Source organism: Bactrocera oleae, chromosome 4 (genome assembly GCF_042242935.1).
Source record: "Bactrocera oleae isolate idBacOlea1 chromosome 4, idBacOlea1, whole genome shotgun sequence".
Classification (NCBI taxonomy): Eukaryota; Metazoa; Arthropoda; class Insecta; order Diptera; family Tephritidae; genus Bactrocera; species Bactrocera oleae.
Genome location: NC_091538.1, coordinates 62,619,833 through 62,638,860, shown reverse-complemented (window position 1 = coordinate 62,638,860; position 19,028 = coordinate 62,619,833). Strand labels below are relative to the sequence as shown.

Here is a 19,028-nt window from a genome sequence, read left to right as displayed (position 1 = left end):
CGGTAAAAGAAAAGTATAAAAAACCAATAAAAAGTTTTCACTTCATTTGCAGCTCTTTCATGCACAGACTTTGACAGTCGGACAGTAATTTTTGATATGTAGAAAGCGACTCGCCTGCAAGAATGAGCAATCAATTATATATTCAACGCGCATAAATAGCTAACTAAACATATGTTGCTTATATAAGTGATAAAAAGTAATGGATATAAAATCCAAGCCAAGAATGGCTGCTATGGACAATCGAACGTTGGCCCACTTCAAGTTTTTCTACGGTCTTAAACGACGCTGACTATTAGTACGTAGTGTTCTTCACTCTGGCGACTGCACAATTAAATAAAGCATACATTTTCGTACGCATGCCTACCATACAAATAATTTATTAATTGCTTACGGCTAATACTCGCATTCATTCATAAAATGTTTTAATTTCTAGCAGAATATCAGAAGTAATGGCGAATTATTTATATGGCGGTTCCGAGAAAGTCTCATTGACAACTATCAATTCATCGGTTTTGTTATCATGACACAGACTTTCTATATTTTGCCTAAACTTCAAAAAGACTTACAGAAAACCCTTGCAACTAAATATGAACTGATGAAAATTGACCCAGACTGTCAGAACACAACGGTTGAGATAGCCTTCAGCAAAAATTCACAGAAAGCCCAATCTGGCGATTACGGTAACTGAGCGGTAACTTTCGTTTCGTGTTTGGCTAAAAAGTGTACTCACAAACATGCTAGAATGTAACGCCGCGTTATCATGGTGAAAAATGATGAACAATTCATGACAAATCCGAACATTTACGACGAATTTCTTCATATAGGCGCCTCAAAATAGCCAAGTACTATTCCTTATTGACCGCTTAACTTTGTGAAACGAAACGAACCTCACCATGGTATTCAAAGAAAATGATGAGCATCACTTTGATTTTTGACTGACTTTGATGTGGTTTTTCCATCATCTAAACTAAGTATACTTTACCATGTCTTTCCTACATATAGCAAAAGTGTTCATAGCCAGAAAATTCTTTCGATTAGTCTCAGCTCATTGTAACAAATTTTTTTTAAAGATATATACCTATTCATATATTATTCTAATCTATTCTTATAGTACCAAAACTATTGATACCGAACCTTACAATCAAAAACAAATTTTTTTTCTAATTACAATAATTCAGTTTTCTATACATTAAATTTTCTAATAACACAAAAATTATTTTAACTTATTTTAAGGTAGTCATACCTAAGCAATATAGAAGGTCAACACGGAAACGTAGCTTTACTTATACTGACCTGATGTAACCTATGTATGTATATTTTATTCGAAACTAACGAGGCTCGTCTAAGATAATTTTCGCAATTTAACTGAAACCAATTTCTAATTAAAACTCTTCACGTAGAGCATTACCAAACTGATAATAATTTTGAATAACCTAAGCTAAAAGGTATTGATTTGATATAAATATTAATTACACACGGTGAAGGTGTTTGGGATTTAGAGAATAAAATAGATTCAGAGCGTTTAAAAGATGCCATTTCTTGAATAACCGTTCACTTTCAAACACGTCTTACATAAGTTCTATGCAAGTGTGTTGTCTAAGACTTACATTCCATATTTTACATATTTTTACAGACATATATTACTAGCATTTTTTAGTATTACCTCACTAAAATTTGCTGACATTTAGAGTTGTCGCACCTTTTGCCAAAAACAAACATTCAATAAAGAAAACCAGTAACAGCAAAATATACAACGGTACAAAAAAGTCATACGTCACGATTTTTGTGGCAATCGAATGCCGATTGACAGCGACAGATGACTGCGATCGGTGCGTCCGATAAGCGCATCTTTACTCTCATTGCACGCGGCTAACAACACATATTGCAAAACAACAATCACTTTCTATTTCAGTTGAGCCGCCAGTACCTTGTCGCTACTCCAGTCAAAGCCGAGCAATGCAACATACATAAAAAGTAGAAAAATGCTTGAGTTTTAGAAGTATGGGCTTGCGGCAGATAAAAATCGATAAAATTTGAAATTTAAGCGAGAAGCGCTATAATATTGTTACGCGACAAATGCGCGATTCACGCAAGCTGACAGCCGTTGGATTGACAAATACACGCGAGGCAGTTGATTTTGGCAATATTTAGCAAAAACAATAGCAACAGCAGTGTGGCGCCCACATTTGCCGGCTGCTTGCAAATCGTGCTTTGTTGCCTTGTAATCGTCGCAGCGTTATTACGATTACACTGTTATCGTTTGTTGGTTTATTTGTCGAGAGTGTTGTGGGTTTTTACAATAGTTGTTATTGTTGTTGTTTGTTATTTAGTGTTTGTTGACAAAATGTCAACATTGCGATTAGCTGCTGTAATTGGCATAAAGAGGCAGGCTGATGCGCGTCTGCAACTGTGTATGAGTGTGTGCGTGTGTCTGAGTGTTAGTAAGCGAGTTGTGGGTGAAGGCTCTTAGAGATATGAGCACAGTGGTGTGGTTGTAAGGAAAATGTGTTTTTGGTGTTAAATGAGTTGAAGCTGAAATCGAAATTTTAAAAAAAATTTCGGAGTTGTGAAGCTGAAGAAAAATTTATAATATATAAAAATATTTTCCTAAAATACTTTTAGAGCTTTAATTGCTATAAATAATTTTAAGAACTTTTTAAGCTATATAAGCAAATCTCAATAGAAAATATTTTTCCCGAAAACCCCTAAACTAAAACAGTTATGCTACATTGTGTAAATGTTTAAAATATATAAACATATATATATGTATAACTTTTAAATAATCGTTTTTTTTAATAATCTCACGTTTAGAGTGTTCTATAGGAATTTTAAAATTTTATAGGAATTCTTTTAGCTGGTGTTTATAATAGATCAAAAGTTTTTATAGGAATGTCAATAGCAACGGTAGTATTTTATAGAAAATAAGGGTTATTTTTGGACTTATTATAGGGATATTTATAGGAGATGTCAATATTTACCGTAGTATTTTATGAGACTATTACAGTTTTAGAGATATTTTTATGAGAATGTCGATAACAACAGATGTATTTCATTGGAAATTATAAATTACTTTATTAATTTTTAAAGAAATTTTTATAAGAAACGTCAATATATACTGTAGTATTTTATGGAACTTTTAAAAATTTTATAGGAAGTTTTAGAAATATTTTTATGGGAATGTCAATAGCAACTGCAGTAGTTTTAGAATTTTTATAGCAATTTTCTAAGCAATCGGTAATAGTTTCCACAATATTTTATAGGACATTTAAAATTTTTATAGAAAGTTTTTGATGAATTTTAATGGGAATGCCATAGTATTTTAAAGGGAATTAGGAATTTTGATAGTAAATTTTTGTATATAATTTATAGGAAATTTGAAATAGTTCTGGGACTTTTTCTGTAATTTTTGCTTAAAATGTCAATAGATGTCGTAGTATTTAGTCAAAATTGTGACCAAAAAACTAGAAAGCTTAATGTAATTTATACGATAATACGATCAAATGAAAAAAAAATATACTTTTTTATTAATGTAAAAATGACATTTAAAAATAAAATTTTTTTAAATTAATTTTATTTAAGACTAGATGTATGTATCGTATATATATTTTTTCCTGTATATAATATACTAAATTAAATTTTTTTTTTTTGTTGCAGGTGAGATCCTTGTGGCTTTTTGGCTAAAAATCATTGAATAATTGTTTAATATTATATTCGGTGAGTTAGTTCTGGTCATACTTAAAGCTGCTTGCATTTAGGATATCTAACTTAAAGCTTTTCAAAGTCATGAAAATATTTTTATTTTGTATATTTTCGTATATTATAATTAGTTTATATTTTTGTATTACTAAACTGTATGCACACATTCCTTATGTAACTATAAATCAGTTATGTAATGTTTGCAATTTTACAGCACTGCACAAAGCAAATGTCACAAGCTGTTATACAGCTATCTACGTCACTGAAAATTACTTCTACTTTGCCATTTTTCACTTAAATTGTTTCCCAGGCTACATTATGGAATCAATCAAAAAATTTACAATTACTGCACCCAAACAATGAGAGAAAGTAAAGGTGGAAAAACGAAAAACCAATATTTATTCAATCTGCTAGCTATTTTTCTCCGATTAATTAATTTACAAGGATTATTTTGTGTTCGTGTGAATGTAATTAAATGCATATAAATCAAAAACTAAAGAAAATCTCTCAAACAATTAAAAGCGACGTGAAATTGTATGATATTGGAGTTAAATTTTTTAATGTACTAATTTAATGAATAAATTTTTATACCAAATATCGTAATTTTGAATTATAAATTTGTAATTTATTTGGTTAAGCTTATAGCCAGCAGTATTTTAAAAGTTGGTTTGTTCATTTATTTGAAAATAAATATTTGAATTCGATACTTAGCCTTTTAATTACCAAAATTAGCAAAAAGAAACTGCTATTCGCAACTTTGTTGTACATGTCGGTTATGTGACAATTGGGCAGAGCTCAGACTCAGCAAGCGGAAAGTGATGAATCAAAGATATCAATTTAATAAATATATTTGCCAATTCATTTAATAAGATTATGTTTCCGTGGTAGAAAACTTACCAAGAAGCATAATTTATTTATTATTATAAAAAAAACAGGAAGGATACTTATTGAGTCTACAATAATAGTCGTAAATTTTTTTTAAATTGAACGTTTACTTAAGAAAAACATGCACAATCGTATTATTCAAAAATTTAACATCTATTACATTTTCCCATCTTTTTGGCAATATGAGGATTACATTCCCAGAGAACTGCAGCTTGGCGGTCAAAAATGATTATTGCCAATTTTTGTTACACTGTTTTTATGTGAACCGTATTCAAGTGAGGACATTCTGCATGGACACTGGAACAAATGGTAGTCACAAGGGGCAAAGTCTGGGCTTAATGACGGGTGAGGCAAAAGTTCCCAGTCACAATCCGATGCAACGATGGCTTTTTTTGTAACGTTCAAGCAGCATTTTTGACGTTTAGAATCGTCTTTCAACGTCACTTGGCTTCAATTCAAATAACACATAATTTTCATGCTTTTCAATGTATCCGGCTGTTTTTAAACGTTTTGAAATGGCTGCTTTTAGGGCCATCCGAAGATTTTGCGAGCTCTTTTTGTGCTTGGACAAAATTTTCATTGCATACTTTTCCAGTTCTTTATTTTTAAACTTTTTTGGCTGCCCAGGACGTTCTTCGCCTTCCAAGCCAACATCAGCACCTCGCTCTACATATGTAAGCCATTTTTGCTAGGTATTCACCATAAACTTTCATTAAAATGACAATCGGCGAGGTTTTCTCAATATTAAAGTAATGAAGAAGAACTCCGCGCAAAATCACTTTTTTTCAGCCCGATATATTCGTATGAGTGTGAAAAAAAGCTATTGAAGCATAAGCATCAAATGAATGACATACATATAAGGGAAATGACGCAAAAGGAAAGTAGCTTTCTAGCGCATGTTCCGCATATAGAAATAATAAACAAGTTATGTCATCTCTTTGTTAACCGCACGAATATAGTTATATAACATAATCAGCAACTAGTTATTGTTTCAATGGCAAATTTCTTAAAAAAAAAATTAAAATTGTTTGTATTATTTAAATTTTTTGTTACGAAGAATTAAAATGTCTATTTAGCATATATTTTTTTTTCTTTAAATCTTTTATGGCAACCCTACAAAATACTGTTCAATTATTTTGAATAGAAACAAGCTTTGAAAGCATGAAAATTGAGTAATTTGGATAACTCAACAGTTTTTAGGAGGCAATCTTAAAAATTATTTTATTAAAAATTTCTTAAAATACTAATATTTCACCTGGCAACCTTTGATATTAAATTTTTCAACAGCAGGGTGTTAAGTTTTAACTTTAATCTTTAGAAATTATTTAATATATAATTTTTTACATAATGTAATGTATTCAAAATATATTTCTACAATATTGTTATTCCAGCAAAACCTAAAAAATAGCATTTCTCTGAAGTTATTTAATATAAACAAGTAAAATTTCACATAAACCTTTCAAGTCCTCATATTTCTCAATCATACTTCTAAATTCTGTTGTTGTTGCAAGAGTAAACACAAACACTCATATCTACTTTCATGCCACCACTAAACAGCGTTGAGAATATCCACACTAACAAACAAGCATCTGCAACGCCCACACACAGCAGATCTCTATCCCAGAAACCGTTAGCAATGCATATCACACATCACACATCAGTGTCAACTTCACCGCTTCACGTCACTGTCAGCGTCAGCGGCCTTAAACTGTCAACACTCGAGCGTACATTCGCACAGGTCCGACCAACTGCCAATTCCCACTGCTAAACACACAGTATTTTTGTGTACATGTGTGTATATATAGGTGCGTGAAGTGCGAATTTCACAAGCAACTTCGCAAAGCGTCAAATGCAAATATTCACAATAAACAATATTTATATTTAAACAAAAGAAATAATGCTAAAGTCTTTAATTTTTCACACAAAAACAACAACTACCTGCAAATATGTAAATGTAAATAAACACTCGTGTGCGTAAGCTCAGTTCGCTGCGTATTTGCGAGAATGCCGACAGATACTCGTAAGCGAATGTGAAGTGCGTGTGACGAGCCTTTTGTCATTCATTATTTAATATTTGTTTATTTGTTATCTGCTATTTGCATTACGTATTTATTGTTGCTTGTCTTTTGGTTTTAGGTAAGCGATATCGTTACCGTTAGGTGTAGTGACCGCAAGTGTCAAATTATTGACACGAATGGTGAGCGCTTCTTCGCCTTCTTTTGCACTTTATATTTGGATTGTTCTTGCTATTGTTGTGGTTCGCACTTTTCGGTGTCCATTGCAGTTAGCAAAACAATAAGCGATGGTAATGGCGTAAATAATATTAATTTAAGTGTTATGAAATATTCTTTTATTGAAGTGTGAATTTCTCACAAGAAGCAAAACCTCAAGTTCTTTCTGTTTTTTGTTTTGAATAATGAGACGCCTTTTGATTGGGTTTGATTATTCTGTGGAAAACGGTGAGAATATTGATTTCGATATTGTTGATGTTTTTCGAGTTCTTAGATATATGTATGTGTATGTATAATCGTTTTAATTTGTAAAGTAAAAACCGCAATCAGAATTTCGGATTAAAAATGTGAGACTAACTAATAAAATTTCCATTAACCTTTCCGAGACTAGTAAAAAGATTTTATGTAAAAAAGAGAGATTTGGAAATGTGTTGGTATTGGTGAAATTTGCATAAGCCTCAGCAAAGGTGGTAATTTAATTAGGAAAATAGAAACTCCTTATATGTACTACGGACACTAAAGTTACCTTTTCGCTTCAGAACTCACCTCAATTTTTTTCTAACAGAAAATTATTTGGGTACTGCCGAAATTAACTTCTCCTTTATTTTTCAATGTACTCCCGATTTTTATGAAAAAGATTTAAAATGTTTTATTTAATCCAAAAACCAAAAAAAAAAAATATTATTACTGTAGATGAGTACAGATAATAAACTAGTCAAAATTTAGATATCTGACAAAATGACGGCTTCATAAAATAGTCGCTTCAATTATTATATGGTAAATACACCAAGAAGATCGCTGCAACCATTTCTGGGAAATTTTCCTCACCGATTCAGGAAGCAACGTTTCGAAAAAAGTGCGTTTATTGTTTTGAGGGCCAATTACACCAAGTTAAAAAATTCTTAGAAATACGCTTATATCTCCGAAACTATTTGCCAAATCAAATAAAAATTTTCCGAGAATATTCACAAGTATATGTAAATTCGATATTTACTCGCATGCAAAAAAGAAAAAATGATTGTTTGGTATTCACAAGTGGTTAAAACCACTCAAATATAGTGATACTGATTCTGAATTGGTGTCCGAAAATTAGGACGCTACTGATATTTCTTTAATGGACTTATGTGTATGGAAAGGTTTGCGGATTTTTTTCGTTACGAGCTTTGAGTCATCTATAATCTTCGTTTTTATATTTCAGATATAGATTAATAAAACGATGCAAAATTTCATCCTGAATGCTTAAAATCAATTCAGCATGGCTTCTATGGCACAAAAAAAGTTCGCGATATAAAATATTGCCTAGTTTTTAACAGAGAATTACAAATTTCGGGTTACTTACAAAATTCAAAAATATTTTATGATTATGCCGTGAGACTATGTTTCAGTGGGAGATAAAGACAGTGATGATGATGATGACGTGACTATTTACTTACGCCTCCATTTTGTACTGTTGAGAATTATGAGATCTCACACATACAAAACTGTTGACCTAAACATTTGTTATAGTCAATTGCGACTAACACCCGAAAAGCTAGTATTTTTCGATATTAAATATACAATTCACTAAGTTAAAGTGCCTATGAAGAGATCTCAATTGCATTTTTGTAGGTGTGGTATTAAGCTTTATATAACCTTCTGTAGTTATAATCAAGTTGAAAAGCTGCATAATAAAATTTCAGCACCTCTTTTCATACTTTGGTCATTCTTTAGAATATTAATTACTATTTACATGATAAATTTTTTGCATATTTTAGACTAATAGCAGATATTTCTGTAGATTTTCTCTTTATGTAGAAAATTATGGAATATGTCTAACAGCATATACATATATGCCGTCTTTCAGTTGAAATAATGGGCATTTATTTTATTTTAATATTATAAGTAAACAAATAAAAGTATGATCTTAGCGATTTTTTTTATTCCTAACATTTCGGGAGGTTTATAGTACATTTTTTTCAACATTTTCGCTGCAATAGCTTAGTCCACTGTAGATTTAATGTATACTCTTGATTTCGCCTTTGCAAATTTTAATTAAAGTAAGTCAGTAGCATGAAGTATCATTAATTAATATATTCAAATTATAAGTATGTATGTATGTGAAACTACTGTTGCTCAATATTTTCATCATATAATTTTCTTGCAAATATTCAATTTATTTCCTTATGCCAAGGGGTACCTAACTAAAAGTTCTGAGTACTCTATAATCACTTGACACTTAAGTACTTCCTTCAGTATCCTCCACAATTTAACAACAACTTCTTACATATTATCATTGTATTTTTTTTATACATTCAGATTTCAGGCATTGCAACGGTTGATCGCAACCGCTACATGCAGATATGTAAATGTGCTGTTGAGCACTGCTGTTCTAGATCATGAATAAGGCATGCACATGCATGCGAATCTTAAGAAAAGTAGTATATATACATATATAATAATATACATTTGTAACTCACTCACCCGTAGCTGGCAACATTTTAGCTCATTTGTATGCTCGAATGCCTTGAAATTTGTTGACATTGTATGCATTAAATTCTGTTTCATTGCGCTTCTTTGTTTTTGTTTTTGCTTTTGTCGCCTATCAACTTGAAGTGGGTAACAGTTTTGCAATGTAAATGCATTTGTGAGCGTTTAGCTCGCGTAGGCGTTGCATTGCATTCTAGTTTGCTTATACGAGCGTTCAGCTCTGCTCTGCTTGACTAGTTGCCATGCTGCTGATTGGCTGCGATAGCGGTTTTAGCCTTCTGTTCGGATTCGCCTTCGCACTAAAAAATTTATAGAGATAATCATATACCTATATGTATATATACGGTGCTTATTCTTGATTTAAGTTGTTGTTTTTGTTTTTTGGAATTTATTTTAATATGTGCTGTGCATTTAAATGCAAGTGTTACATATACTCGCTCATGATACTGTGTCGTCAAGTTCGTGCCTTAAGTCTTTTGTTTGTTGGCATTGCTTTACACTAGAATTAGTGACAATGTTAAGGCATGTTTTGATTTAATTATGTCAGCAGTACTTTAGTCGTTTTTATTATTGCTTGTAGCTTTATAGTGTAGGTGGGGAGAATGAAGTGTTTGGGGAAATTTGTTGAAGATGTTGAGCTTTGCTAAATACACATTTTTGTATGGCTTTCATAGGTAAAGAGAGCAAATGAATTAGTAAAAAAAAGAAAAATCGTTATTTTCGGCCGCACTGAAGCTATAATATCCTTCACAGGCGCATTTCTTATAGCATAAACAAGTTTAAACAGATTTTTATATTGATCTATATCGGTCAGTTTGTATGGCAGTTATATGCTATAGTGGTCTGATCTGAATAATATTTTTAGAGATCGCAGCGTTGCCTTGGAAAATAACGTGTGCCGAATTTCGTGACTATATTTGGACAAATTTAAAAGTTTCCATACAAAAACTTGATTATGATCGATCAATTTGTATGGCAGCTATATGCTATAGTGATTCGATCTAAACAATTAGTTCGCAGATTATATCACTGTCTTAAACAATAATTCATGTTAATTTTCGAAAGTATATCTCAGCAAATAAAAAAGTTTTGCACACAAGGATTTTATTTTCATTAGTCAGTTTGTGTGCCAGCCATATTTTATAGTGGTCCGATATCGGTGTTTCCGACACAGGAGCAGCTACTTTGAGACAAAAGGACGTGCGCAAAATTTCAGATCAAAAACTCAAAAACTGTAGGCCTTTATTGCATATATACAGACGAACAATTGGATAGACAGTCGGTCCGCTCGTCACGCTGGATATAAATACATTGTATATTCTCCAATATTTACTTCTGGGTATTTCGTGTCAAATTATATATTTTCACACTTGGACCATGTATTAATGCATATTTGACTCTACCAATTCCTTAATAACCTTGCAGTTACTTGCAGTTAATAAAAATACTTGCTGAATGATTTAATGCCAAAATTAATAACATGCCGCTGCTCAGCTTACTCTCGTAAGCTCACACATAAATAATGAAAGACGAATCGCTTCCATCTTCAAACACTTAAATCTTTCCTCAAAATTTAAATATTTACTCCAAAAATCCACTAGAGGCATAATAATACCATAAATTCTCAGCCATTTGTCTTTGAGTGCAAAATTTACGAGGCAACTTTTCTGAAGAAAGGACTTAACAACATCTGCTTGTTATTGTTCCAATAACTTCCTTCTACTTAAAGTGTATTGCAATAAAATTTGACAAATTTGTACCGCACAAATGGCATTTCATTAATTATCAACAAAGAAGAGGTCTGCGCATGCGGAGCTCATGATTTGTGCGAAATCTCTATAGAATGAGTGGTCAGAGTTGTTTTGTTGTATATAATAGCATTATCGGTTTAAATGCCACAGTCTGAAATTTTTCAACAAACAACAAAAATTATTTTATGAGTATTTGACAAAAATTAAACAAAACCTCAAGCGATTTTTTATGGATTAATGCAAACTGCTGGACACAGCTAAGTGTTGACTGCAGACACATACTGAAGCAACAGCACACATTTAATCATAAAAATTGCCACTTCTTTGAGATGACAAAAACTGCATTGTGGTGGGTGAGTATAAAGAAAAATAATAAAATTTAAGTAAAAGAATAATTTTTCGCCGCAAATGCATAATTAAAATGGCAACTGCTTTAATGCATGCCAAGCTCGAGTGCTCTTTGTCTGTCGCCAGTAGATTGTAGTGCCCAGAATATGCAACTATTTAGGTGTATCTCTGCGTATATATACTTTTAGGTGCAGAAATGCATAAATGAGCACTTTTGATAACTTCATTTTTTAAGAGTTTTTTGCATCCATTTATTGTTTTTGGCACTTAAAGTCATACATATACTTATGTTGTTGTTGTTGTGCGTTGCATTTTTTGAATGAGTGTTCTTTTGTCTTAAAGTGGGCTATATAAATAAGACAAATCACTCAACGCTGCCACGAATATGGTTGTATGTATAGGTATATGTACTTTTTCACGTGTAGATACGAGTATGTATGTAGGTTCTTCAAGAATTTCAGCATTGGTCTGCTGTCTGCCAGTTTAAATTAATTCAAGGAACTCTTTCGGAGTTTTGTTTTGACTTTTGAATTTAATATTTATATCTTATTTGTTTTGTTTTTGCAAATATTGCATATTTGAGTTGCAAAAAGTGCTTCCCAGCGCTTAATTGAAATGTAAATATTCTCAAGCATATTTTGATTAAACGTTTCCCGTTAATGTAAGTAACGGTTCTTAGGCTTATCTCATATGGGGAAATATACGTAATACATACTTGTGTATACGAATGTACATATGTATGAATATACTCACAGTTAGTCATAATAAGCTTCACAGCAGGTGAGATCTTCTTAATGGTAAAAAGATGACTCAGATGCTTATCTGATGACTTTTTTAAGTTGAGATTTTTCTAAGCATTTAAGAAATTTTTAAAATTTAAACTATTACAAATGATTTCAGAATTAAATTTTTGTTTCAGTTTATCAAACATAAAAAAAAAACTTTCCACAAAGCACAAACAACTGATAATGCAAACAAACAGTAGTCGACTACCACAGGCGCATAAATAAAATCAAAATCAAATTTGAGTGGCAAAGAAGAGTATAATTTATAATATAGATGCCCACCCGTGTAAGCAGGAAAGAAAAAATGCGCGTCGGCGCACTTGACTTTTTCAATAACAACTTGAGTGAATGCTTAAATTTGCCAGTCAATTCTATAAGAAAAATGGAAAAATGTCTTTGGGTTGCGTTTGGACTACAGGAAGCTGAAAATATAGCTAAAAAATTAATAAAAACAACACAAGTGGGTCTAAAGTGTTTGGCATGTGAGCAAATTTGCATTGAAGAAGACTTTATTTTGAGGCAGACACACCGATTCATAAGTATTCTGGATATAACTGAGTACAACACTATTACAAGTGGAAATAATACCTATATTATATAAAGCAAGGAGAATATATAAAGGAAAAAATAGTGGTTTTAATTGTTTGAAAAAAATTGTATGTGAAATTAGTTTTTAATTGAAGTTGTATGTCTGATATTTGATGCGTGGAATAGCCACTATTAAGCTCAGCAATGTAAACGGTCTACTCTAACCTATTTTATTCTATTCTGATAAAAATACTCAACCTTTTTATACTCTATCCTACTTTGCTCTACCTTACGCTGTCCTACTCTACTAAATCTACTCGATTCGTCTCTACTTTATCTTAACATAGGCACTCTACTCTAGAGAGCTAGAGCTTAATAGTATCCTATTGTAGCTGTTGACTGCTCTTCTCTGTTCAATTTTGTTTTACTTGACCTTACTCTACAAGTATACTCGAATATTTATACCCTCATGATTGTCTGTCCATCAGTGTATACGCCAATTAGTCCCTCAGATTTTGAGACTCCCCAAGAAGCTGCACATTTGTCGGAACTGGCATACAAACGGATCGATCAAAATAAAATTTTTGGATGGAAACCTTTTTTGTTTGACAAGAAAATATAATAATACGAAATCTGACATAGAATATTGTCTACGATAATGCTACAATCCCATTGTAACATTTTTCAGATCGTATCTCTATGGCATATAAACTGACCGATCATAGTCATGCTCTTGTATGAAAAACTTTTTTATTTCACCAGATATTTTCACGAAATTTGACATAGTATATTGTACATGACAGCGCTATAATATCCGAATAAATTTTCAAGATCGGACAATTTTAGCATATTCTGCCATACAAACTGATCGATCATAATCAAGTCCTTGTATGAAAAACTTTTTTATTTGGCAATATATCTTCAAGATGCCATAAATTATTGTTTAAGGCAAGACAACAATCTGGGACTTTTCCTATCGGACCACTATAGCATATAGCTGCCATATAAAAAGACCGCTCAAAATCATGATAAAGATCTTTTTAGCTGAACGAGATGCGCCGCACAGCTGAAGTTTTCTTCTTGTTTTAAATGAATTCTAAGATACTTTATTTCAAATATGAAATTTATTCAAATTTATATATTTTTGAATGCCTCAACCAAGTTCATATGTGACAAACTCAGTTTGAAGGCGTGTTTATATAAAGTCAATGACGGCTGATTATTATGCAATGCATGTATTTGCTTTGCTGTTGTTGCTTGACAAAAACGACGAACTCAGCGACGACAAAAACTGTACAACATGACAACAACAATAACAAAAATCAAAGTTTGTAATAGTAAAAGGGAGAAGTGAGGAAGTACGTAGCGCGCAGTGGTTTGTAAATTATCTACATATAAATATATGCAAAATGTATGTATGTAAAAATATTGAATTTATTTGAGCACTGCTCAAGAATGCGAAGCGCACAGGTGTTGCGGGTCTAACGACGCCAAGTAACGTTACTCACCTGATCGACGCTTCACCACACATATATGACACACACGTATAATTGGAAATAATTCTTATGAAGCGCTTATGCCCGTCAGACTTTTTCCCTATGCCGGCGCTGCGGCTGCGCCTGTCGTCCGCTCGCTGTAGCGCGCAGGCGTCGTTATAATGAAAAACGCGCGGGTGGGCAATGCAGTAGGCAAATGTGTATGTATGTATGTATTTATAGTGAATGCGTGTGTGTTTGTGTTTGGCGCATATTTTTGCGTGGCGTTGCGTTTAACAAATTAATCAAAGGTTGGTCTTCATTCACTCACTCACACAGGCAGCGCGCCGAGCCGCTTTCCAGCTGCTGCTGTCACCGCCACTACGCCTTGGCTTAACTTGGCCGCCTTCTGCTTTTTGGGCGCGCAATTATGGGCCAGTCGCCAAAACGTCGCTCAATTTTTCACCGTCTTTATGGCACAAAAGCCACACACAACTCATTCGCTGTCAGTTGGTGAAGCAGCAATGCGCTAAACGATACGCGTTAATTGCAGACTCGCATCGGAAATTCATTTTAATAAAGTTACACATACACACAAACATTTGTGGAAAAAATAATAAATTGAAAAGTTAAACTTTTCACCGTAAAAAGTGCATTTTGTCGCCGACGTCGTCGTGGTCATTCTCGTTGCCGTTTGGAATTCTTAATTTGCATATATTACGTTTGAAGAAAATATTACAAGTGCATAAATTTTAAATTAAATGTGACAATGCTGTGCGTTTTTTGTTGGTTTTGTGCTTTCCCTTACGCATATACGTGGCTGTGTGTGGCTTAAGAGACATTAAAAATAACAAGGGCCAGCCAGTGATTTTTTGCTCGTTTACATAAAAATATTAGTTTTCTGTTGTTTTTATTGTTTTACTTTCCACTTGCCGTGTGTGTGATTTTTCCTGTTATTTTTTATTTACGCTTGTCTCAAATGTTTTGAAAATTCTTAAACATTTCCTACCCGTCACGCATTTAAGAATTCTACGTGCGCGAGTTCGTCGCTTGAGGCTTTTGATTCGCCTACTAATTGTTTAACAGTACGCGCTCTACACACGTACATATTTCGGCAATTTGTATACAATTCGTCACAACACTCAATCAACAGCCGGCAGTTTTTGTGTATCTCGTGATTTATTGCTTTTTGCCGTTTGACTCCGTTCCGCTCTTTACATTGCCTTCGACGCGTCTTCGCCTTATCAGCAACGCAACACAGAATGGGCGTGTTGTGGCTCATTACAAAGTACCTGCCATGTGCTCGGTAATATAAAAATTATATGCGTACAAAGTATTTATTGCTTCTTCTTTACACTTTTAAGTTGTCTGTCCGTCCGTTTTATGTGTTCTACAAACATTCTTTATGCGTGTTCTACATCCGCACAGCACTTGGCTCGCGCAGGTGGGTGGTTCAGATACACGTATCCATTTATACACATGAGTACTCATACACATACATACAGCGCACATTGTAAGCAATTACGCTTGTGTTTTTAACGACATATTTCGCTTTGAATTGTTGTTGTGCTTTTGACATTCGTCCAACTTTCTCCGCATTCACAGGTGTTTCACGTTTCATTTTGGTATTTCTTAAGTGATTTTTTATCTTTGGAAATTGCGCTTTTTATTGTTAAGTGATTCGGTGCATGACCTGGAAGACGGGATTTTATTTAAAAAGAATTTGTATCACATTTATTTCTGTATTCAGTATATTGAGGACGCGTCATTCTAGTATTTTACGTCAATAGCGTTGGCATATTTAATATTTTGAGAATAATGAAAATCAGCGCTGAGAGTGACACATACTCTTGCGAATTTGCAGCTATGTTTTTCTTCCGAAAATATTATTTGAGATTAAAAAAACTCCGTTTTTTAGGAAAAACTTTAAGTTTTCAACTCGAAAAAAAATTTACTTTATTCCATATTCACAAAAGTTATAATATATAATATAAAAACCACACTAAAATACAAATATAATCAGAATATAACCTCTCTTATTTACATTGCTTGGAATACCTATACTTGTATAGTATACAAATATTATAAGTCTTTTACGCAATTACTTTGTGAAACATAATTTAAGAATTATTTTCAAAATAACATATATATTTTTTTTGGAAACCCTATAATTTATTTGCAAAAGTAAAGACGGAATTTCGTTTATCTACAATAAAATTTAGTTGATGAAAAAAGCAAAAACAAAATCCCTTAGTTTTGAAAATTCGTACAAATGATAACAATCTAAGTGCTGTTGGCAAAGGTTGTAATAGCAGAATATAGCCCGACTTTATTATCTAACCATTTACTTGAGAAATCTACAACAATGTTATGAAGATCAATTAATTATAAGATATTAGGGGAGAGAATTTTTTATATTTATTCTATCTCTATTTTATTTATGCAAGTTTTTTAATGTTATACCAAGTTTTTTTTTGATTCGCCACTAACAAAATTGTCAATCAAGTTTGAACCCTGGACAAAAAATATATTATTTCGAACTTCTTTAACCTTTTCGTTGTTTTCAATTGTACTTTAAAACTAGTTTTCAAAATATATGTACCTCTTGAGCATTTATAAATAAGCTCAGTAGTTACTTATGCTACTTTTTCTTAAAATTTCTTTTATATATTTTCAAAGCAACCGGAGATTTTGCTCTTAGCATTTTTGAGAAAACGGCACTCTTTTCTATTAACTACGAAAACCGTCTGCTTGAAACTATAAATACCACAATGCTGACTATTAGTAAGCAGCCTGCTAACAAATATACAATATGTATTGAGTACCCAATGAATAATGACAACTTTCAAATAAAAATTGTAAATAAGAAAGCTCGTTAGATCTCCATTTTACTGAGAAAAAGTCATAAATCCGCAATAGTTTTAAAAATTTTATAAAAAGTAAAAAAACTACTTCAGTTGAACAGGAGTAGTTACAACGTCAGATATAGTCTCAAAAATCTATGAATCCTTAAGAGAAGTTCGTATTCGTCATAGATTATATTATTACATAGAAGTATTTATTGTTTGAGTGCACGTATGCTTAAGAAATACAATATAAATTCAGGGTACTGGTAAGTTTGAAACGCATCGCTCAAACAATTACCAGACTAGACCCTTCATGTGTTTAAATCATTGACTAGCATATCTTAAACTGCAGAGATTCTTTTTCTTTCTAAGACTTATAGTTTTGTTTAGCTATTCAGTAACAATCTTTGAGACATACAATTAAATAGGAAGATTTAAAAAATGTAAAACTCTTGAAAAAATCCAAATCGATTAACCCTCAGTGAGGTATGAAGTGATGTCTATTACATATATACCCAAATATCTTCTTTTTTTTTAAGTCAAGCATTTGTCTGTAAAGTTACTGCAATAACTAACTGCTACTGTTCTGAATTTTAAACTCAAGAAAATGACTAACATAAAGTTAACTTAAAATAATGTGATCGTTAAAAATAGTTATCTGACAGTGATTACAATATGGCTGTGTATAACTTTTCAATTTCAAATTGGAAAATTGAGCAATACAATTTTGGTTTCAACAGACTTCCTGGAATATTTGGAGCAGTTTGTAAATATATCATTAATAAAATTTTTAAGGACATAATATGCTAATATTTTAAGATATACCTACTACCGCTTAAGTATTCATGATATAACAACAAAGGGATTTATTTCGACGACGAACATTTTATGGAATTAATTTTTAATGTTAATAATATGCCCTGAAGGTCGATTAGAAAATATCGTCAAATAAAAATTGCTATGTGCCAACGGCAGAATTTACATTAAGAAGTTTTAGCATTTTCAAAGAAAGCACATCATAAAAAAGTGTTTATCTTTGCTAAAACATATCTACCAAATATTAATACATAACAACAACAACTCAATAGTTGCTTTCATAATGTTTTTTATACGCACATATACAATCGGCATTCCAACCAACAAAGCGCCAAGAAACACTCATATTCTTTCACAGAAAACCGAGTTGTCATTGAAATGCCCATAGTCAAGGCATGTCGACAGTCAATCACCAAATGTTGGCGGCGTTTGCTTTGATGAATGCCACAAAAACAACAAAACATCCAGCTGGACAGTGTCGCCTTGCGGTGCACTTCCTGGTGTCCCAAGCAACGGCTAAAAAAGGTCTTTCACCTTTAGCGCTAAGCGCGTGTGTATGTGTACCGCCAACAGTTCCTCACAGCTCAAGGGGACAAACACTCAACACCTCACACACTTCAATGAATAAATATTGCTTATTGTTATTATTTTTTGGACACAACTCAAGCAAATGTGCGGGAGCACAAAGAACAAAATCAAATAATACAACAACAAGTGCAAGCGTACGAAATATGGCGAACAAACAAAAGTTAGCAGAGCTTCATTAATTTTAGTTTCTGCGCAAATCCTTTACTTTACGGTTGACTGTTTGAATTGCAGACAAAAAGCAAAAACAACTACGAGGCTACACTCCAAGGAACGTCAAATGCAATATTTATAATTCTTAATTTGCAATTATTTTTTTGTGTTCGTTTTGCACTTGGTTTCTCAAGCTCTTGTCGTTCTTTGTGTGTTACTTAATTTATTTATCCACCCAAAAAATCTTATTCTCATTCTAAATGTGACGCTGCAAGAAAACTGTCGAGTCATTGCGTTTGTTGCGCCAATTTCGCGCATCATTGCCATTCATAAATTGTTGTTTTTATTAGTGTACATTGCAATTTAAGCAATTTGGCACAGCTGTAATTTAACTTAAATTATACACATTGACGCTTTCTCGGAAATCGAGGTTATTGTTATTAACAACGATATTTTTTAATTT

At 32.4% G+C, this 19,028-nt stretch overlaps 1 protein-coding gene across 7 annotated transcripts in view; it reads left to right on the top strand.

Moving 5' to 3' along the window:
* Positions 1-19,028, top strand: part of exp (expansion) — a 119,806-nt gene that overhangs the window by 28,748 nt on the left and 72,030 nt on the right. The window contains exon 1 of one of the 7 annotated variants that reach the window (XM_070108002.1): positions 3,693-3,714. The exons of 5 other annotated variants lie outside the window; for them this stretch is intronic. Coding sequence is in view for 1 of the 2 variants with exons in the window: in XM_070107996.1 (XP_069964097.1) it covers positions 15,428-15,471 (44 nt within the window). In the remaining variant the exon portion in view is untranslated. Of the gene's footprint in view, positions 1-3,692; positions 3,715-15,392; positions 15,472-19,028 lie in introns of those variants that run through there. One more of the 7 variants, XM_070107996.1, reaches the window with a different exon arrangement.